We start from the raw sequence: 24,068 nt of genomic DNA on the forward strand, positions 1-24,068 counted from the left end.
TTGATTTCGCGCGAATTGATACCGATTGCACAACCCTTACGCGCGAGAGTAGGCTGATACTAATGCTGTGCCGCATATCGAGAGATTCCCTGAAAAGCCCGTCTTTCAGACGCGCGCGCGCGCGCGCGCGAGCATCTCGAGTCTCCGATATTCGATTATCCACGCGAAGAGACCGACAGAGAGAGAGAGAGAGAGAGAGAGAGAGACTCTCTTCTCTCTCCGCTCGTGGCATCGCGAGATTCAGTCGTCGTCAGCCGTTTTGTAATGCCGTTATTTGCAAGCGTACAACGTCGGAATTGTTAGTCAAATCGCAAGATTGCATAACAATAGCCTGTTCGTCGACGATCCGGAACGAGTATCCGAAGTGAGACGCTCGTTTAGCGAATCTCGAGCGGAAATCTCGAGGGTGCCCGAAATTTGAATTGATAAATTTATCGATTTTAATCGTGGAATTACGACAACAAGTCTGGCAATTATCAAGTGTAACCCGTATAACGAGAGAAAATGTAAAGTAAGAAAGAAAGAACCGCACAACGAGGAATTGTTCCGGTGGAACTTACATGCATTGTATTAACGAAGCTATAAAGTATGTACTCACAGAGCATTAAATCCCACCTGTTGCATTAAACTTTTTGTCTAAACATAATTGCTGTTAATCGCGAAACGCGGGCACTAAAATGCTGCCGTTGGCTGTGGAATTTCACTCCCCACAACAAACAAAATGGTACTTTGCCACGTCTCGAGATGTCTTGCATTTTTTTCGGAAAGTTTCGAAAGGATATCTTTTAGCGATCTAGAAGATATTCAGCATTGTAAGACATCTTTTAGATATCCGTAAAATCTCGATGTTTTCTGGATTTCATTATGTATTCGAAGCACGCAAAGCCAGTTTTCAGTTTTGCGAAGAAAAAAAAACAACTTTATTCGTTAAAAACATTTCATTGGTTCCCGTAAGTCCGATTTACCTTGAACAGTACGGACTCAATGATAGATTTACATCTTCATCAAATAAAACCTAACAATCTGATGATTCTCTGAAGCACACGCTCATCTTGATTCTTCGTACATCTCTAAGGCAAATATTCAATTTGTTTTATCGGTTTATCTTCCAGTGGCTTTGCACTTTAACGAGAAGCTCCAATTACGATTCTCCGTTTCTCTCACTCTTCTTGGAATTTCTGGAATTCCACGAGGCATTTCTGGGATTGCTCGACGAGAAGTAAGACGTATCCAGTCAGACGGGACTGCCCAGGAATTTCCGCCTTCCGGTGACCACGACAAGTTCGTTGATCTAATGTGTAATGTTACACGTTACGTTATATATCACGGTGAACAGACTAAAGTATGCATGTTTAATTAAAGGCGTTTAATCCCGCGTGGCGCACGCACGTCTTGAGTTAAACGCACAGCACGCTGGGAAACTAAACCGGAAGAGTCTCGTACAAACGCGGGAGCTCTTAATCTTAATAATAATCAGCGTACTCTGATCTGAGAATCCGGGGTTAATAAATCCACAGTTATTAGTTATTAGTTAGCTTCCTTTGTCGTAATTGTACTTATATATAGCAGCCTATAATTTAATATGTAGTGCAAAAGGGATGAAATTTCAGATCGAAACTTTCGAAAAGTCTCTCTCATCATCCTAGAGCGGAAGTTTCCCTGACATGATACAATATTAAATTACGTCCCGTGAGACACGGCAAATGCCGGGAAATTCAGCAACATCCCTTTTCCCATCGGTATGTTAATAATTATCCACATACGCGATACCTTTGTAACCTAAACACGGAATTTCGTCGTTCGACGATTCATTTCACTTCCCTTATCTCTTTCTCTGGGAAAACAAACGACATTAGAAATATTTGTTTTTTTTTCTATTATTTTGTATTTATTTCGATAATTTTTTTGTATTGCTAATGCCTATTTACAGAAATATTTAAAAAAAGTTTTTGTTTGTATATAATTTCTGATAATTTTTATTATAATTTACACCACATACAATAAATGTCTGTCAATTCTAAAATATCACATACATAAACGATTCATCTGACATCGCGATGATTTTAACATCTAGAAAAGCGGCGAGAAAGATGTTGCACTCTATAATCTGTATAATCGGACTGCTCGACTTTAAACAAATTCGATATCAGTTGACCGAGGTCAATCGCCTTTTTTTTCGAGGACACAGATATTTATAATATGCATATCCGTGTGCGCGACAATTCGCTCAACGGCTGATTTTTCATTTCCGCGAACAAATCGCGTTCCTTCATTATTCCTGAGCCGGGTTCAATTATTGCAGTGAGTTATCGACCGTTCACCGAAGTTACACCGTGCCCGACGGAGCGATCATTATCTTCGCCGAGAGTATCAGGGTAAGTCGTATACTATACTAAAATTGGACTATACGTTTAACCCTTTAAATTTTTGTGTAAGACGAATTTCTTTTAAACTTTGCACCTAGAAGTTTTATCGTTATTTACGAAGAAATTACGAAGAAAAAGTCAGAACTTTACATTTTTTAATGGCCGATCTAATCTAGCGGACTAACAATTTAAAAAATTTGTGATTTTTATGAAAATCAATATATAAGGTTTTTCAGATACTTAAATCTGAAGTTTGAGCTTTGAATTTTGAAAATTTGAGATGGTGGAACTAATATAGCAAATTAAAATAAAAAATCGTTTAGGACTTGTTGTCTGGGTTTGATCACTAAATAATTCAAGTGGAATTTGATTTTACATTAAAAAAAAGATCCAAAAAATAAGTTTCGAACTAATGAGATTTTTTAAAACCATTATATAATGGATAGTTCCGTCATCTTGCATTTTAAAAAATTTGAAAATTCTGATTTAGGATTTAGTAATAAAAATAAATTCCAAAATGTTATAAAAGATATTTAAACTGTTTATTTGGATTTGCGATAGAAAGTATTGATTTTCCATATTTTTTAAAGTTTAATAATTTATGATCAAAATGCAAAAAATCTGAAAAAATTCTGAAAAATTCTTTAGGGTGTCCTAAATAAGTTCCTAAATTGATATTGATAATAGTTTAATAGAAAATAAATTTTTTTATAAGAAGAACAAATAACTGTTTATTAATAGTAATTTTGGGAATAAACATTTATGGTCACATGCATATTTGTTTTTATATTAGGGACTCTACAAAAACAAAAAATAAAAAATTTAACTTTAAGAAATTTATTAAAATAATTAACTGAGTCGGGAAAGGTGGGGTGCTGAGCGTTCCGGCATCGAGAAAATGATTTAAAATTCGTATGTTTCGCGAACAAAAGAGAGCATAGAAGCTCTAGATAGAGCCTGAATTCTCCCGTAACGTTTACGATAATCGCGATATCAGTCTTACCTTGACTAACTATCGATGGCTGGCTCTTTTATCCCGAGACATTGATCGATAGGTTCTCAGCACTTGCGGTAATAAATCATCGGCCATCGATGAATGAATCTCTATTGCCGGTAATAACATGATGAATCATCTAAAAAAAATCCATGTCAACGACTTTTACGAGACACGCGCGGTCTCAGTGTCTCGGATAGATAACGGAAGGGGAATCGACGATCGTGGCATATTTAATCGCCGCCCACGCGATGATTTATGCATCAGAATTACGCGTATTCGATAACGTCACGCACATTTATGAAAATCGATTACCTTACGGTAAGAAATAACATTACGCGAAATTAATTCTTAATTCTACGATGTCAGATAGATATTTTTAAAGATTAACCCTAGAAAACGCTGCTTGTATTATTTTGACATTAACATTACTCTGGGTGAAAATTCATCTATCTAATTTAAAAATATTTTAATTTTTTCGTTTACAGGTTGTCAGATGGTAAAATAATTGAAACACTATTTTACTATAATGTAAAATTAATTTTGATGTGTGGCAATCTTATTAAATGTTTATTGTTATTAAATCCCAGAATATTTGTATGAGCTTTTCTATTTTAAACCTTTGTACCTTAAGTCCTAATCAAAGTTATTAGTCCGCAATTAATATTTGGAAATAAAAAAGTTGCTTGGATGGGACATATGAGAAAAAAGATAAGTTGGAAACAGAGGTAAAAGAAGTAAACAACTTTTGTCTTTTTATTAACAAGTATTTATTTAATAATTTTATTTATTTAAGTAAAATAAATTGATATAATTATCATTTTAATGACGTATAATAATTATTTCGATTTATTAAAATTATATTATAACAGATAGTTTCACTGTAGTATTAAAAAAAATTAATACCAGATTGATTAAAAATAGCTTTTTGTATAAGTATTTATCTTTCTATATTAAATAGTTTATCGATTTATAAAGACACTTGCAAACAAAATATTAAGTGTATTGCAAGAAAATATGAATGGAAGAAAGTTTTATTAACACTACTCTGTGTGAATGCTTATCCAGGCAAGCTTGGAATCACAAGTTATAAAGAGCGTAGTATATAGATCCGACTATAACCACAGACGTATTAAAGGGAAGAATAAGTGGAATCACCAGCTTCTGGCTAGCGCTGCTATTTAATAGTAAATACTTGAATTGGATACTGGGTGAAAGTTTACCTAGAGCAGTAGTCTAGGGTTAATTATTCCAATTAGTCATGGTTACTTCGCTGAATTCAACAAACGAATCGATCGAAATTAAATTGACGGTCAGTACGTATTCTCTCTGACGGAGAATCCTCTGGTTTGTGTGTGTTTATTCGCCAAAGTCTGTATGTTATTCTAGGTGCATTGATCACTTTGTCATCGTTGGATCATTATGTGTATGTGTATGTGTGTGTATGCGCGCGTATATAGGTATATGTGTTTGCATGTGCGCTCAGGCAAGAAAAATAAAGAGCGCACTGCGAACGAACTCGTGAACAAGGTTTTTGCGAGCGGCCGGCCTCGTTGAAACCGACCACCCGTTTATACTCGTCCCGCGCATGGATCATAATCCCTTTTATGGGTGCACCATACATTTTTATTAAAAACACGCGGCGGCGCGCGTCGAGACCTGGCCATCTAGGTATATTATTATTCCACAGCCAAGCTCGTTCTGCAATTCCGATCGATCGAACCGCAGTACAACCGCGACAGACAGATTAATTATCAATTCTCCCCCGTTTCCGACTGACGGTCCCGTTCTCGGACGGGAACGAGAAAGGGAGTGACCATTTTTACTGGACCATTTGTAAACCGATCGCGCGATGAAGACCGCGGTTCGGAGTATACACGTATACCTCCCACGTGCCGAATTTATAGATATCTCTCCCTCAGGATCGGCACGAGAAAAGCTGGTCGATTTTACATTTTATTGCGGCGACATGCCAGGATGATCCGTAAAATTCCATCCCGTCGAATATCCGATAACTCCCGCGAGAGTTTTACACGCGGGAGTCGGGGTACATGAGCGCCGCGCAGCCGCTGTAATCCCGATTAATTAATGCGAGAGGATATCCGGATTATCGAGCTATTGTACATCTGGCTGACTGGATTCCAAACCGGAGAGATTGAAATGCGCATGCACCGCGCGTATTAATGTTCAAAAGACACGGTATTCATTGCATATATCGAATTATGATTATATATATATATGAAAATTGATGCTCGACACATAAAGCACGGTATTTTTCAGCAAAAGGATCAAATTCAATTATTATTAATTGGTCAACAATTGTTGTTAAAATGTTATTATTGAATTATTATTGAATACAGTCAACAATAGTATTATTTCGTACAGTTCCATTTACAAAATTAACAATCGCAAAGCAAAATTTTATTTGAAATTCATGATAGATAATAATAGATTTTCCCTTAAGTTTAACACGCGATTGTGATAAAACGCTGTACTGTACTTTGCCGTAATTAGCAGCTCATTTAGGCGGATATATTGCGCGCAGTTTGATAATTGTGATCAATATACATATTTAGATCCCCAGTAAAGTTGCGTGCTGCGTCAGTGGACGGATCGCCGTAAGGCGTTGTTAATCAGCGAAAGTTAATTGCGCGGAGGCTGAAGCTACCGTTTCTTAACAGCAGTAATAAGATTTATGAATCTAATAACGCGCCGGCGCGTCTCGCAGTTGTGGCAACAATCGCTTACATAATCCTCGGTTAAATGGGTCAAACTGTCGTTTGACAAGCGGAAGAATTTACGATGAGCTCGACGATTAATTTTTCCTATCGAAAACACAGAGGCGCAATAAATGAAATTCTCACGTGAGCGAATCGAGCGAGTCGATATACACTTCCGATGAAAACAATTTTAATCTCTCATATTTTCGTAGACTGGCGAAAGGTGACTGGCGTGTGTTTCTGGCTTAAACATACTTCTTGTCCGTACGTTGCACAGTGCACAGATTGCACTGATAATTGCAATTTTACACGAATACCGAGGTTGATGAGAAAACTCATTTGCTACCTAGCTTTGTCGACGACACGTGGCGACAGGGAAAGAAAGTGGTTCCTGTGGGGGGTAGCCAGTTTAGAGCGCTTCTTGCTCGTACATAGCGGAGATAATTATCCATCTCTCAAGCTCACCGAAAATACCGAGCATGGACAGTGCGACGGATGGATTCGGGGGTTTATCGATCCCGGGCCACGTTGCAGAAATAACTTTCGGACGGGAGTGAAGGAAACGTGAAGTTTCCTAAACTATATTCTGGAGCGAAGCGCAACAGCAATTCCGATACGTGTTTGCCGTCAAATTTTACGTATTAATAGAGACTACCTCGCACCCTTGTCCGATTTCTCTTCCGTTTGTCCGAATGTGTTTCGTATTCTAGCACAAAGAAATACTCCAAAGTTTCGTCAAGTATATAGATTGGCTCAAACAACTGAGTTGTGTTACGGTTAAATGATTCTTAATTCATTGTACGAGTATTTTCGAATATTCTGCGAACGTAGTTGTATAAAAAAAACAATGGACCTGACGCAAATCACGTCGCCAGGAACGAACACAGAGATCCATCTCGCGTGTCTACAGCGTCGGAATTGAAATTCAATGAAAGTTTACACCGGTTTTATAAAAAAAAAAAGAATAAGTAATTTGTACATTTAAAATAGCATAGTGATTTTTTAAAAGCATCTGCATGTTTTATTTAATACTTAATCCTATATTTCTGTGCTTAAAAGCATTAAGGTAGAAAAATAAATATGCAAGATATTTTATATCAAAATCTCTGTCCGAAGGACGCCTAGAGATCAATAAACTATTGTCGACGACATTTATATCACAAAAAGCGCATTGCATAGAAATGCACTACATTTCTCTTGATAAACTATAATATCTTTATATAAAAAATTTTAATATTTTTTTTAAACAAAAAAATAACTAAAGTATTTGAAGTGTATAATTAATAAGGAGATCCTAAAGTAAATTACCGACATTTTTAAAAAATATTTTTGGATTGAACAATTTTTTTTCAATTAAAGCATGCACAAATAAATAAAGAAATAAAAAAATACAAAGGACAATTTTTAATATATTATATTAATTTATATTAATGTATCAATTTATTTTTGTTATTAATATGAAATTAGTTTTTGCTCTCTTTATTTTAATTCTTTAAAAGAATTTTGTACTTTTATAAAATCAATTCGAAGATATCTTAAAATTTTTGAAATGTTAATGTCTAGCTTTACAATTTTCTTAAGATATTTTGTTTAAAAAAAAATGTTAATTTGTTTTAGGATTCTCTTACATGCTTCAAACATTTTAGTCATTTTTTTTGTTTAAAAAAATGAAATATCTTTTAAAATAAAGATATCACAGTTTCACAAAGAAAATACGATACATTTTTCTGTGTCATATACTCTTTGTGAGATTTCAATATGCGATATTACTCCATTGTATTTTGTAAAGCCATTTTTTTCTTAGCGAAAATTTTATATAATACTTCATCACGTTCGCATTTTCAACGCCAAAATACGTTCGTGATCAATAAATGAACTTTTCTGCATATGTGTAGAATGGAAATAAGGCAAACGAAATAAACGTTTGGTGCACTCGGCGGCCATTACATACCGTGCAATATACGGCCGTTGATGAAGATCCGATGCTGAATTGTTTTTACTGAAAGCTTTTCAAATTTTGCACATAGATCGAGTTCGATCACGCGTCGATTAATGGCCTGTCGAGTTTCCATTTTGTCGTGTATCGCACGGAAGTTTTTGTTATCAATTGAAAAAACCATGTGTACGTATACATGTACGACTTCTCGCAGATCTACTGGACCACTTTTTACATACCACTTTTTACGGATTTTTTGATCAGTCTGGAATTAATTTTATCTCAACAAAAATATCAAGAGAGCAATAATAAACGATTGAGAGGATTTCTTAAAAGCTGATTTTTGGATATAGAACAAATATAAATCAAAATCGTTCTTCGATTTCAATTAAACTTTATTAAAAAATTTTTTTAATTTTAAATTTAATTTAAAAAAACATCCAATAATGTTCCATTTTTCAGATCAAACGTTTGTGAATATAAAAAGAATACGGAATTTTAATAATATATATAATTTTTATTTAAATCTTTTTAGTATTCAATTCTCAAACATGATCGACAGCTTCTTTAATAGATCGATTACGAAAATTTGCAACAAAATAGTAATTTTTCTTTCCTTCGACATTTTTCGTTGAGGAAAACTCCGTTCCTAGATTGACGGAAAGATCCGCAGATGAGAAATTTGGGGTTTTGTTAGGTTTGAAAACGGATCAGCCTGTGTGCAATATGCAATTTTATTGCACGCAATATTGCCGGATCGGTATCGGGGTTCTGCGTGGAAAAATGCAACTCAGGGCTGGCCGGTCAGTTCGGCCGAATAATGGATGCGGAGCGGGACAAGGGACGGCCGAATGGTGGCGAGATGTTGCCAGCCGGCCAACCAGCCAGCCAGCGACTGGACTGACGCGCCGGGTTGTGCATAACAGAATATTGGCACTCGCGGAACCGAATAACCGATAATAATAAGTGCCTGCCACTCACACGGTCGCCCGACCGATCGCCCGTCATCTATCTCGCGCCTGAAAGGCCTGTTCCCTTCTTCCCCTTCTCCGCATGATTCGCAAACGATTGCCCGATATGGATTTCCACAGATTTCCGAAATTTCTCCCCACGACAAATAACATCACGTGCTATACGAAAGAGACGGTCTCGCAGATTAATGTTTAGTGGCGATAATTTGTTTTTCTTTTTTTTTTTTTTAGTAGAGAGGAAAGGGTTCGATCGCCAACTCTTAAATTAGTGTAATAATTTGTATCCTGACTGCTAACTTTTTCGCCAATTGTAATATTGGAATAGAGAGCTGGTGTTATGTATTAAAAATATTTTTTGTTATATGTGCATCGAGAATAGTTCTTTTGTATCACTTTTTTGTGAGTAAAGTCGCCGATTTCAGCATTTTAACATTATTGCATAGTTCTTGTCCTCTAATAGTTGGCATGAATCGTGGCGAAAAACATTCCAACACGACTTCTTCAGCACGTTTAATCATTTCAACGTTCACGTGCACGTCATCTGGCAACGCGTATGTGGTAACTCTCGCAGAATTGACTGACGCTTCGTCGCTTTTGCTTCTAACTTTGGCTAACCTGTCAATTTGCGAAAACCTCACCTTGACTAACCTGTCAATTTGCGAGAACCCAAGACACTCAAGGGACCATACATTGATGCACGAGTAACAAAAAAATATGGTAACACGGGCGTGATGGTTTTTTGCACTCGTGCGCAAAAGACCGACTTTATGCTCTTGTTACATAATGTACTATTAACATTAAGATTATCATAGAAATATAAGTAAATGTGTGGGAATAGAAAGACCAGTATTAAATACAAATACGTTGGATATGTAATCAAAAGAACAGTATTCAGGACACATTGACTGGCAAGATTAGCGATAAAAATATAAATAATTTTATATTTTTATTTGTATTGAAATAACCGTAATATTACTTTTGAGCTTATCGCTTTTATTTTATGTATATTATATTTTTATTTGAATAATGATGAAAAAGAATGTTTAAAGGAGTACAAGATGAACATATCCAGCTGCCACACTGTATGCTTTAATAAGTCGCAGTAATTGGGACAGTTATTTTAGCTTTATGAAGATCGCATCGGTCCCGAAGGATTCAATATCGCAGCGACAATCTATGACCTTATGAAGCGAATAATTTTTTTTCTACCTGTTGGAGGTTTTCTAATAATAAAAAGGATATATCACGCAACCTTTGCGAATATGTTTGTACAGCGGAAGTGGATTTATTATGAAAAGAGGTGATCATACGAGAACAGAATACACTCGTACCACGGCTTTGAAACGCGTTATTATCGCGGGGGTTAATACAGTCGGTGAAAAATATCTTTTTCCGGTGCTCGCAAATTGTCTCATAATCCCTGCATTGCATCGTTTCTTCGAAGATCTCCATTTTTCTATCGAGTCCGTGGGGGAAAATCGGGTCAACGCAATGCTCATGCAACCGTTCCTCGCGGGTGACAAACGCGTGAAAACGACAACGGGACGCAACGAGCGGAACTGGGATATAACCGGATACGCAGGTGAAAAGTAAAAGAAAAATAAGAGGCAGAGAGAAAGAGAGAAATGGTCGCGTCGGCGCAAAAATGATCGGTGAACGGAAGGCGGACAGATAGATAGATGGATAAATATAAGAGGAGAAATGGATATGTAACAGATGGAGGGTAGGAAAAGAAGAGACGAGAGGGGTGAGGGGATTCTCTTTCCACGCGAATAAACGACACCGCCTGTATGCGCGGGCGCGCGGCTTTTTTGCAATTTAAAGCGCGAGTCGGTTTTCTCTTCGGTCGAATCTACTTCCGCCGGGTGACGGATACATGTGTATGTACGCGAGCGACGTTATGCTGCAACGTACGTCAATAAGCGGATAAGTGAAAAAAAAAGTTAACCCGGGTCAACAAATCAGCGGGTACGTTCACCCTATCGACACCTTGCGTCACTGTTGTTCTGATCATATGCAACGTTCCTCCGCTACAACTTTTCTACAAGACAAAGATAAAGTTAAAATTGAAGTTATTTCAAGAGTCAGCTCTAATTAAACGCTTTGAAGCAAGAGAATTATATGCAACATTTAAAATCAGAGTTTTACTACTAAGACACTGGAGTTAAATAAAATTCATTTAATTCAATTAATTTTTTTAAAACTCTAGCACTTTTTTAGATTAAAATACACGGAGAAAATTTTCTCTTAAAATTTACCTTCAAAATTTAATAATTGTGGGATAATGTGTGAGCTCGAGAATTTTTACTATACTTTTTAATAAAATTTACTATACTTTTAATAAATTTTACTATATTTATAGTAAATTTTAACATAATAAAATTCCTCGAGATCGCACATTATCTCACAATTACCAGATTTTAAGAGAAAATTCTTTTCGTGTAGCCTTAAGTACTTTGCACATAAAATATATTTCATATTACGATAAATATTATAAAATATAGGCTGCGTGTTTTCAGAAACATCAGAGAATGTCATTTTATTGTTGTTTATTGAATGTTAAATGTGTGTGTGTTGAACAAGAATAAAATAATACCTGAAGACAATTCGATGATATTTCTAAACTTTATGTAGGAACCTTGATGTAGGAAAGCTCTAAAGTGATTATATCGGTTAGAGAACCGAATTGTAAATAAGAGTCGGTGGAAAATTTGAGAAATTCGTGGGTCGTGTTGACGAAATTTCGCGGCCGATTCCGGCGAAAGATTGGAATATCCGCGCGCGAGAGGATTTATCGGAATTCGGGAGATTCGAAAGGGAGGGTTCCAGAATCGCTGGAATAATTGACGCCAGCCGTCGCGCCACCACCTGCAAAAGTATCAAAATGCAGAAAGGGTTCGACATCACGTAAATATGAGCGTTACGACTGCCATAAATCTTCCGGCATGAAAATTGGCGCCGATAACGGCGCACAAAGCTCTGGCCCGCTCGTAAAAACCATGAATCAAATATCTATTTCGCGCAAAGCTTTGCCGTTGCAAATTATGCGTCATTGTCATAATCGCGGCGAAAGAAAGGTTTCGGGAAAATTTAAACCGGTGGTCTCCTCCGACAGAGATCGAAACTGCCGCGAGCAGCACTGATCGACCATCCAAATTTCGTAGAAGTTTTTCGAGTGCCAATTAAAAAAACTTAATCGTAAATTAATATGATATTAATATTATAATTAATTATTTATTTATTCTGTTAAATCTTAAATTATTTAACAAATTTTATTTTTTGCTAATTTTTCGCAGAAAATTGAAAAAAAGATGCAAAAACATTTTCTACTATTGATATAGAAAGATTTTAATATATTCTTTTCCTCTCTATGTTTCTCGTATTTTTTTTTTAATGAATAAGAACATTGATCAAGTCTCGAAACTCGCAACGATTCGACGTCCGAATTTTCGTGAAGTGCCCCATCGCAATTTTTGGAAAACCGTGTACCTTCAACCATCACCGTAACTTACCCTACGTTATTGCGCGTTTCACCGACTTGGACACATTTGAATATACTACGAGCGTGCAGAGCGCAAAAACGATCGTAAGTTTTCGCGATAGCCTACAATTACCTATCCATAATTCACGGGTCAACATCTTTCGTGCACTTTGCGTGTGCCTTATTCGGCATTGTACCTTCGTAATAAATTTACAAATTTGGTTTTGTAATCAACGCGCAATATTATACTCAACAAATTTATATTGTTTGATTTAGTTTTCTCTCTAACTAAATGTCGAAACAATGAGATTTTTTAATTTTTTATGCAATAATAATATATCTCCTCGCCGAGAGAGAGAATAAAGTAAAAGATTATTTTAGAAATATAAATATACAGGGTGAACATATAGCTCTAGGTGTAGAAGCAATTAATTTATAGTTCTGGTTTTGATCCCGATTCTGATCCCATACATCTTTTAGTTTATAAGAGATTGATTAAAAAGTTTTAGGTAAAGCGGGTTTTATACGATTGATAATATTGTACAAGTGTATTTCTGTGAACAATGTAAAATAAAAAATAGATGCTTTACAAAATATTTATAGTTTAGATGATCAATAATATGCAATATTTAAATATTGTACAGTAATATTGAACGTTTCTAAGTGAGTTGATGTACACACTAAGAGAAAAATATAATTAATTTGACTAAACTTTTTTTTTTTAATTGATTAAATGTCTTTAGTTGAAGAATTTATGTATTTAACTTAAATATATAAAATACTTAAACTTTAATTCAATTATTTATATATTTAGCTGAAATACATAAATATTTACATTGAAGAAATTTAATTAAGCTGAAAAATTTAATCAAATTAACAATTTTTTTTTTATAGACGTAACAATATCTTATTATCACAAAGTGGCAGCTATTTAATCTTAGAACGATATTGCGCATAAATAAGATGTACAATCCCTATTTCATAGAATAGCGAAAACATGACAGCAAAATTATGTAAATGGAAAACAAAAGTACGTTAACACAAGATCTGATAGCGTTTCTACGACTGATCATCCTTCTTTCATTGCAGTGTAAAAACTGAGGGGTCTGGGGCGCACGAAGGCGAGAAGAAATGAGGTGGACGTGACACAATGACATGATGAAGAGCCTGGTGGGGATCATGTGGATAGTGTTGGTGCTCATATCAGGTACGTATGATCAATCTAGAAATCGCATGCCCATACTAATCCGCCGATATTGATCGACGGAAAATTTCATCTTGTCTTCTAATATACTAATTTTTCCTTTATTTTCATATAACACGATTATACATATAATACGATTATCGTTCATACTTTTCTTAAAGTCTGAATGAATAGCATGATCAATTTTTAATTGTATCTTTGATGATTAATCGAACAAATGTGCTTTAATAGATTGAGTTCTATAACTTATAAATTGTAAGTTTGAATTTCAAATCATGCTAGCTCTAATTTTCAAGAAAGGAGGACTTTTATTTTTTCTTATGTTTCAATTCCAGAGAGCTGAAATAATACTTTTGTTAAAATAGAAGTTTTTTTTTTAATTAATATATCTGTTTAACTTATTTGCATCTGAAGTTTTTAAATAAAAGAATATTTGATTTACTTATTTTTAAAAGTATTTGTCAGGTCGATAAATATAAAAATAAAAAAGAATAAAAAATAAGAATGACTGACTTAACACAACGGACACAAAGAATACAATATTTGCAAATTCTAATGAGAATTTGTATTGAGAGTTTTCAGAGTTAATACAAAGTAAAACATTAACTTAATTAATAAAAAAATAAATAAAATTACATTATGATAAAGTTCAAAGTTTTCGATCTATTCTATATCCACAAGTCTTTACTATTGTAATATAAAAGATTTGAAAACGAATTTTATTTTTACTTTGCGCATAATATAAATATAATAAAAAATTCATATTAAAGCCGTTAAAAATTTAATAATCTCCATGTGAAAATAACTATACAATATTTTATCGTTAAATATTTCATGATTAATCAAAACTTTCAGAATTCTTAAGCAAATATACTTTTATATTTTATAACAAATATTTATTCTAATATTTTTAGTAGTATCTGAATATAAACTACGGACTATCTAAAATATAAAATTGAATAATGAATACTAACTAAAGAGTAATAATAAAAAAGTGTTCAACTTTATATAAATATCAGTTTTTATAATTGGCGCAATTTTATAAAATATTTTTTTAAGGAAGATAGATTTAAGTTTAATTATTTATTTAAAATTATGTTTTACATAAAATTAAATATTTCTAAATTAATAAAAATTATTTAACATTCTTCTTTTGTATGATAGTTTTATCAACATATGTGAAGAGAGAAATATATTTTGTAGTTAATGTATGGTAAGTATTCATTTTTATGTAATTGACACAATTTTATATCATAACTTTTGCAGAAAAGATACACAGTTATCAGTTCTTTTCTATTTTCTTTCGAAGTAATTTTTTAATATATTACACTCTTTATATCGTTAATTTTTTTCTGATGCGCGTATCTTTTACATTTTTTGAAAAGATAATTTTATCGTGTTATAAAATACATGAAAACTGCGAAAGAATTGATGGACCTTATATGACACAGTATGCAACAAGGGGTTAAGTGAAGTTGTGTTCGGTACTCGTAGCGATTTTGTCGAATCTCGTCTATGGACTGAAAACGGCAACCTTTCAGAGTAGATTTCATCCTCGGGAACAAAAAGAAGCCTAAATCGGGTGAAAAGGGAGGACTAGGGAATGTGATGGTTGTTTTGTGCTTTGTAAAAAGTTAGAACAAAGAGCGACGAATGCTTCATTTGTCCAACGCTTCGGGACTTCTTTGTCATTGCTTTCCTCAAACGCTATATTACTGTCAAATAAGAGTCTTTATATTGATCGTTTTACCATGTAAAAAGAAAAATAAGGAAATAAAAAATCCAAAAGTCCGCAACGAGCACCGAACACAGTTTCACTTAACCGCTATAAATTATAAACTAAGCGACATAGAGCGATGTTACAAATGACGTATTAATGCTAAGGGATCCCATTAAGCAGTACTATTAGCGAAATAGCACGTATAGGTCATGTTGACGCGCTATTTCAAAAGTTTCGTTAGTTCTTGAACAGATAACGTATATGTTCGGAAACAGTTAACCATATTACGATAGATAGGACATAGAGTCACGCAATTTACATGTTGTTTATTCGTTCGACTTCTCTTTCTGATAAATAAAAAAATTTTAATAAATAAAAATATCTTTTTCATTGATATTTTTTGCGAGAAAAACACGCGCGAAAATGCAAAATGCATACAGGCGAATATTACTCTTGCGTGCATACGCGAGCAACGACTGTAAAATGTTCACGTGGACACGAAATCTACTCAACGCTCGTAAAGCGTTTTCCATGTCCCGCGAGTGTGTTGCGGGCCCGGCGTCACTCTAATCCACACGACACACACACACACACACACACACACACACACACACACACACACACACACACACACACACACACACACACACACACACACACACACACACACACGTTGTTACACACGTGTCGCGTATATACCTGTAGTCTGTGAGATGCGTACATTATTACGGTTTTGTGAGTGTAGACACACACACACACACACACACACACTGATCGTTCGCGTTTACGATTGCATTTCTCCGTATTGTTCTTGCACATCTGTGTGCGCGGAGTGTATTCGCGAGAGTCATAACATCATCATTTTGTCTCTTCTTTTTTTTATTAGGAAAAGACGTGAGTGAGTATACAATTGAACGGAGCAAATGACGCGATTATAAAACGCGATTGTAAGACCTTGAAGTGCAATCCTTAAAATTAAATATCGATTCACATATACATATAATTACGCGTTTTTGTTCGGTATGAATTGTGATATTTATGGAATAAATGATATTTTGTTAATGTTAGAAGTACTAGATGAATTTTCACTCAAGTTCTCTAAGTCTAAAACTTACAGTTTTTTAAACAAAAATTTTGATAGTTAAAAGTAATAAGTATATTTAATGAAATTAAATATTATTTTAATCTAAAAAAATTTTTATAACAGAATAGTTCAATATTTAATAAGACTCGTTTAACGTTAAAATAATTAATTAGTTTAATTATTCTAACATTTTGCAATCTATGTAGAAAAAATCTAAAAAATGTAAAAAATTTCAAATTCGAGTAGAAGTGTTATTTTTCGTAATAAATTCTTTGCAGTATTTTAAGATGCTCATGAAAACATCAATATTATTAGATTGCTTGTCGATTTCATTTATGATATTACATAATTCGATTTTAAAGATGTTTCAAAGTTTTATGTTTCGAAACCGACATATGCGGCACACAGCTTTTATATGAGCTAGAGATTGTAAAAATTTACATAAAAATTATTATTATGCGCTAAGACCGATATTGACTTTCTTCTATTTATGTTTAAAAAAAATTGTTAATTATGTGCATGAATTTTTATCAAGAATAGATTAACGCCAGAATAATATAAATAACATTCTAGAATCCACAAGATGCCACAAAACACATTTTATTTTCTTAATGTTTAATATTTTCTTCAGATACTGTTTTCTTTTAACAGTTGAATGATTTCTGTTCAGATATCTTTTCTGTGCAAGTTATTCATTTTTTATAACTTTGAATACAATGATTCAAACAATATAATAATATAAAAAATTTGAACAGAATAGCATTAATTGTAATTCAAATTACAGATGAATTTTTTATATTTACTCACCTCGTATACATCTCCGAAATATATCTGTTCAGTTTAATTTTTAAATACGAATAAAACATACGTGCGACATGTACAGCATTAAAATGTATTAAATTAAAAATGTGTGAAATCAATAAATTGTAAAAACATAAATATATAAATCGGAAACAGTCGCAAAATTTTAATGCCGTTGAAGTTAAATCACTATAAAAGGATTCACTGTAATAAAAGTTTAAAAAATTTGACAAGTCTTTTCCAATTACATTTGCCACACGCGTATGTCAGTTTTAGTGATTTCTCTATACCAGTATCATATTGAATATTACTCTCCTATATCATATTGAATATTACTCCAATATTTCAGGCGCTTAAATTAGAATAAACACAAGAATACAGTAAGGTCTCGAATTGCGAAACATCGTTATTGACATTCTCGCAGGCAACTTTGGTCCTTCGTCCCGCGGCTATGATCTTTCCGGCTAGTCTTGAATCCAATTTCCCGAGGACCGTCTCCCGATATACGAACCGGAATGAACCCCCTGGCTCAGTTTCAAAATTTAAATCACTGGCGACATTGCATCACGCACGCGTTAGTCGGGGACAGGGAAAAGCTCGTAAAACGACAATAAAATGACGTGCGAGCATAATAAATAATATAATAGCGAGCCGAATCCATCGGCGACTCTGTCGTAATGACGAAATATCGACACGTATTCGTGCCTTGTCGAACAATCGGAAGTTTTTGTCATCTCCGTATATTCGTATAATCGGCACCAATTTGTCGTTGAAAAATGAAATTTCCTCAATTCACGCAAATGGATATAGAATTCGCAACATATTCTATACAAAATGAATCGGTAATTTGATAGATAATATGCGGAAAAAGTTTATAACGAAGAAATATTACACTTTTCGTTTAATTTAACAATGCAGTTTCTGATGTGATCCTTAATTGCAGACTGAAGAGGGGAACGTATCGTATTAAAATGTTCAGAGCATTTATTATATGGAACAGTTTGGAATGGATTTTAATCGGAATTATTCCGTTGTTTCTAGGAAATACAATAGAAATGTAGGGAAGAATTGAACAATTCCTATCGGATTCCATCATGAAAAACAGTTTTATGATATCCAGTTATTTCTACAGTGAGATTCAAATCACTCTGAAAATTTAAAAATTATTTTCAAAATTAATTATCTGCCACACAATGGCATCGTCTGAATGAAATGGTTATGTCGATTCACATCAGAAACATTATTGGATCTTAAAGATATGTTAAATCACTGGAAAAGAATTTTCGCATAATTTTTTTATTTTATAAATTTTTTTTGAATGATCTTTACTTTAGTCATCATTTCTTCTTTTCTTTCTAATATTTACTTTTAATATTACGTTATTTAACAATATTTCCTATACAGAGAAGCATTTCTATGAAGCTTTTTTTAATTTTTTAAAATTTCTTTTTCTAGAAGAATAATTATGAATGTTTTCCAAAATAAACAGAAGTCTGCTCGATGAAGAAATAACTTCGAGACGAAATAATTATTAAAAGAATTTTATACGGGGGATGTTCTTTCGTCCTACGCATACATTATCGCGATGCTTAGCGAAACGTAGCTTCTCAGGCCGCGCTTTGTGGTTCCGATATTAATGGCGATTTGCAGACGTAGCACGCAGATCCAGAAGGCTCAACGTTTTACTTTGAAATTGCAAATAAGTGGAGAACGGTTCGGACGGCGCGGTGGCGGGTATATCTGCTGGGTTCGTATCTTCCGGCCTATGTGTTGGTCTTTATAATGACAACACTTTATGCGCTACCGTACGGCAAAGGGTTAAATATGCGCAAAGCGAAATATACACGGTACGCTCACACGGGCACGGATAATGGGAAAACTACGGAGCGGAATTACCGAGCTGTCCTGTTACGTAGGTAAACTATCCACGGCTGTCTCCATTCCTTTGATATCTGCCCTCTGGGCGAAATATTTCCCGCTTTTCCGTCCCCCGTGTCCTTTCGGACTCCCTTGTTTTCGCTTCGTTTATCGGCCGTTCGTCGCGATATTAGCCCTAAGTCTCACACACATAACGAAAAGTCACATTAAAATAGATAAATAAAATCGCGATAGATTATAAGTGGAATAAAAAATGTATTTAAATTAATTAAAGTTAAATTGATAAGTTAAAAATAAACTATTATTAAAATAAACGAACGAGAGAGTTGTTAACACATTAGTAAAACTTTACATTTGTACAGATAATTAAAAACGTCAAACGTTTCGATTTTACAAATCCTCTTCAGCCGCCAATGTCATACAAATAAACGTGATACATTAACTTGTCGTGTCGTATCTTAATGTCGCAGTTCTAGAAAACTATATTTTCCGAAGTCAATTGTCAATGAACCTGTGTGTCTGTCAATATGTAAAATTACATCCACAATTGACTCTTTCTTTTTCTTGCGAAAATTAATTAAGTCCGAAAATTAATTAAGTATTTGTGAGTTGTATTGGCGAACCTGAAAGGACTTTGTAAAATCGAAACGTTTCGAGTTTTTTTTTATTTGCACAAATATTATATAAAATATATTAATTTCAACATCCTTCGCGCTTGTTTATTTCGACCTGACCGTAACTTACACGTATTGTTATTTTAATACGAGCTAATTTACACGATTTAAACTATCTTCAAACTCATATTGCGATAATTTATACCATGATGATATGCCATTGTGCGATGTAGCACATAAGTTGGACATTACATTCGATTCAGCTGTCCGCTGTTAATCTAACTTTAACCCCCGCTATATAAAGACAATGAGCATTGTAATATGGTGGAAATTTAGTTCAGCGCGATAAGTTTCCCCCTTTTAGACTGACGATTTCAGAACACGCTTTTCCCCTATATTTCCAGGATGCTCAGGAAATCCAGACGCGAAGCGATTATACGACGATCTCTTGTCGAATTACAACAAGCTGGTTCGTCCAGTGGTCAACGTCACAGACGCCCTCACCGTTAAAATAAAACTCAAGCTCTCGCAGCTCATCGATGTGGTAAGCAATAGTATCCACGCGGCCACATCACTCGTACAACAACGTTGAGAGGAGGCAAGCGAGAATTACAGATTCAAATAATAATATATTAAATGTCTTCGTATGTTAATATTTCAGTATTGTATTCCGAAACATTATTGTTAACGATGTCTGGGGGCGAATTTCAGCCACGTACTTTGTACTGTAAATGATAAAAATTGTTGTAGCAGATGCCGCTAACGCGTGTGCATATTCGTAAATATCCGCTTTTTTTTTTTTTAATCATCTCGCGAGAGCATGAGATATGCCGACTCGTAACAGAATGTTGCGATATATTTTCAGAGCAGAGGAGAGAGCGATGTATTCTCACAAAATTATTCTCTTGCAGAATTTGAAGAATCAGATCATGACGACGAACCTCTGGGTCGAGCAGGTAATATATCCTAAAAGATCACGTAGGGATTAAAGAAGAGGAAACTCGAAGGGGGAGGGAGATTATGAGATATTTTGAACGCATAAATGTAATATTGATCGTCATTGGAGTTTAACCCTTGTGACAAATCGTAGCAATTTTCGATTATGTAAGTCCGCCGCGAGGTCCGCTGAAGCTTTCATGGTTGATCGTCGTTGTCGTCGTCGTCGTCCACGTGGAAGGTAAACGGCCTGTCGATGACACGTTATGCACGTGTTACATATGCGAGAGCGCCCGCGCGGATTTTCGTACGCAGAAACGAAGAATCGGACAGAAGCTTCCGCCCGGGAAAGCCAGAAAATAACTCCGGTGAACCGTGCAACCCACTTTCAAATGCTGGATTACGTAAGATAGATAGATTTGCCCTATGTGCGGGGCCGTTTTTCCGTTCTGGGATATATAGCGAGCACGAAATAGATTCGTGCAATAAATACGCGACTCGCGACGGGTCATTAAAGAACAGGTACCTCATGACACGATTTACAAGGTTTACCGCTTGATAAATCCTTTAAAGTCTCTTGCTATGAGATCAACAAGGATAAATAAAAATATACTTGTGTAATTTATAATATTATTATATATCGATTGTTCCGATTTCAGAGAAACGATAAGAGATTTCTGTACTTTCCCTCGGTACTTATTTTGACTTCGTTTGCATTAACTTTCCTGTAAGCGCGTTCTACTTTTTGTTATCGCATTTCTCTTGTCGAATATTTGTACATATCGAAAGTTTTAATTATTGTTATTCCATCGTTGAAAACAATCAAAAAATAAAATGGAATGGTTGACGAGATCGGTAATAGAAATCAAATCAGAATAAATTGAAATTCATACCAAAGCTTGAGAAATGATTGAAATGTATGTATTTCATTACATATTTTGATTTTTCCTGACTTTATTTCAAGAACACGTTGGCATTTACACGCTTTATTTGTTTCATTAAATGTTTATTCAAATTATTAAAAGGGTATTCTCGCTTTTAGGTTTGGTAAAATTGATTTATTATTTTTAGCTACCTTTTAATAGTTTAAACCTTGACAGGAAAAGAGAGAGAGAGAGAGAGAGAGAGAGAGAGAGAGAGAGATTAAGAAAAAATCAAAGATAAGAAATATTTTTGCAAAATGTTTTACATGGGGCATAAAATGTGTTTATTAACATAAACTGTTTGCAAAATTTTAAACGTATTTTTCTCGAAACAATATTTTCCAAAATTGTTCTTGCCTATATTTATTCTTCGATATTTAAATATTCTTTGCAAATTTTTTGAAAAAATTGATATTTGGTTTTTTACGTTTTTTTAATTTGTAAAGAATATCTAAATATCAAAGAATAAAAGTATAAAGTTTCAAACTTATAGTTATTATTATTTTTTAATGAGTATAAAAATGTGTGATACCGAAAGCGAGAAAATATCTCTTTATAAGATAAAAAAATAATTACAATTAAATTGTGTTTATTAAAATATTAATAAACACAATTAAATTAAAAAGGAAAGAAGTAACATAATTATGTGGATTTTATCATGTCGACGAAACTGAATTTCGTTTGTACAGTTAAACAATTAAATTTCTCGAATTGGGGATTCACGTATCACATATTTGGACATTTATATACATTTGGTTTATTATACGTCGTTCGTGGAAACTCCATCGGCGTGAAAGGACACCAAATATTAATGTTACATGGTAACATCGTCGTTCGAGCGCATCGTCGGGCACATGTTAGCGCACATAGTTCGGAGAGTAACGAACGAACGCCATGCCATCCCAAAGTTCGAAATATCCGCCACATCACGCATCAATGTTATCGCAAAGTTCGTGCACGAAAATGTTAATCTCACCGCGATTTACTGACGGGATTAATCGATTCGTGCCAGCACAAGTCTACCGAAAATATATCTGCGCTACGAGTAAATTATCCGCCGATATTTTAAATTAAATTCTTTAAATGCTGTTTTATGATAAGTGTAATTTCTGTAATATGTTATGTTAACGTGACAACATTATCTCCACAGATTAGCACAAAATAATTATCCCACAGTGACTGAACATGATTCCTATACTCGGACACTCATACTTAACTTAATTTTAAATGTATTTTTTAATAAAATTAAAATTTTATTGTAATTTTTTAAGTATTTTAAATATTTTTAAATATTTAATGATATTTATAATATAGATTGTTTTAAATATTATAAAAATTAACATTAGAAAAAGTAAATTTCTTATATAATTATGTTAGAGTTTATATTAAATTCTTAAATATTTTTAAGAAACATATATTGTTAAAACAATATTTTTTATATTTATTTTACAAACAATATAAGATCGATCTTTTAATACATTAAAAACAATCATTTTAGATTGTACTAATATCAATTGGTTTATGTAGATCCTTTATAAGTATTTATTATTCTTGAAATAATTTAATATTATTTCAGATATTTGTATATTAATAATGTTATATATATTGTTTTACATTTTAGTTAATTATATAATAAAATTATTTTATATCGTGAATTTAAACAAAAATTTAGCAATATCAGTTTTATATAATTACATGTCCGGTTGCTAGAACATTTACCTTACTAAAATTTAGTGAAACGTATCGTGTCACGTATCAGTTTGCATTACATTTGAATTGCATTAAAATCGACATTGCAACTGAGATATTTAATTACTACCTGAAAAGTTATACGTTGAAAAGTCCAATGGGAGATCAATTGAAAATACGTTGCAAACAAATATTTCTGGTTAGTGATTAAATTTAATTCTCTGCTTTATCCCATGTTGGAGTTGCAATAGATTACATGGATTACGCTATTTCGCGATGAATATTTAATAAATTACCTCGCAGAGTGTACACTACTCGCTATTTAACTAAGCGTTACCTTTGGTTCGGTTAAACAAGGCTGAATTTCGCAGAATGTAGTCATGTCCTGCTGTATGCCAGCATAATATTCTATCTGGCAAACATAGCGACGCGTAAACGAAGAGAGACTTCGGCTACAAGCTAATATTCAACATTCCCTACGCATAAAGGTTGTGTCCACGCCCGAAGGAAGCGCATTTCCAGCGGGAACGGTGCTCCATCGTTCGCAAAACACGCTTCGTTGACATGAGTAGACAGTTGATAATATAAAAGCAGTATGAAAGCATTTGGGTTTTTAATAAGACTAATTTAATTTTAAATTGCTTGTAATTGATTTATTCGAAAGTTTACAAGCAACCAGAATAAATAAGCGAGATTTATTAATTTCTTAAATTTTGGGGGGACATTTTTTTCAATGAAAAACGTCGATAGT

The 24,068-nt window shown here is 33.9% G+C and overlaps 1 protein-coding gene across 5 annotated transcripts in view; it reads left to right on the top strand.

Annotated features, from left to right (window-relative positions):
- Positions 1-24,068, top strand: part of LOC105832993 (acetylcholine receptor subunit alpha-like) — an 89,613-nt gene that overhangs the window by 47,630 nt on the left and 17,915 nt on the right. For 4 of the 5 annotated variants that reach the window (XM_012674367.3, XM_012674369.3, XM_012674368.3 and 1 more), the window contains exons 3-5: positions 13,558-13,675; positions 20,174-20,313; positions 20,681-20,725. In XM_012674367.3, coding sequence (XP_012529821.1) covers positions 13,624-13,675; positions 20,174-20,313; positions 20,681-20,725 — 237 coding nt within the window. In that variant the 5' untranslated portion in view covers positions 13,558-13,623. Of the gene's footprint in view, positions 1-2,301; positions 2,376-13,557; positions 13,676-20,173; positions 20,314-20,680; positions 20,726-24,068 lie in introns of those variants that run through there. The other variant, XM_036283095.1, reaches the window with a different exon arrangement.

Source organism: Monomorium pharaonis, chromosome 2 (genome assembly GCF_013373865.1).
Source record: "Monomorium pharaonis isolate MP-MQ-018 chromosome 2, ASM1337386v2, whole genome shotgun sequence".
Taxonomy (NCBI): Eukaryota; Metazoa; Arthropoda; class Insecta; order Hymenoptera; family Formicidae; genus Monomorium; species Monomorium pharaonis.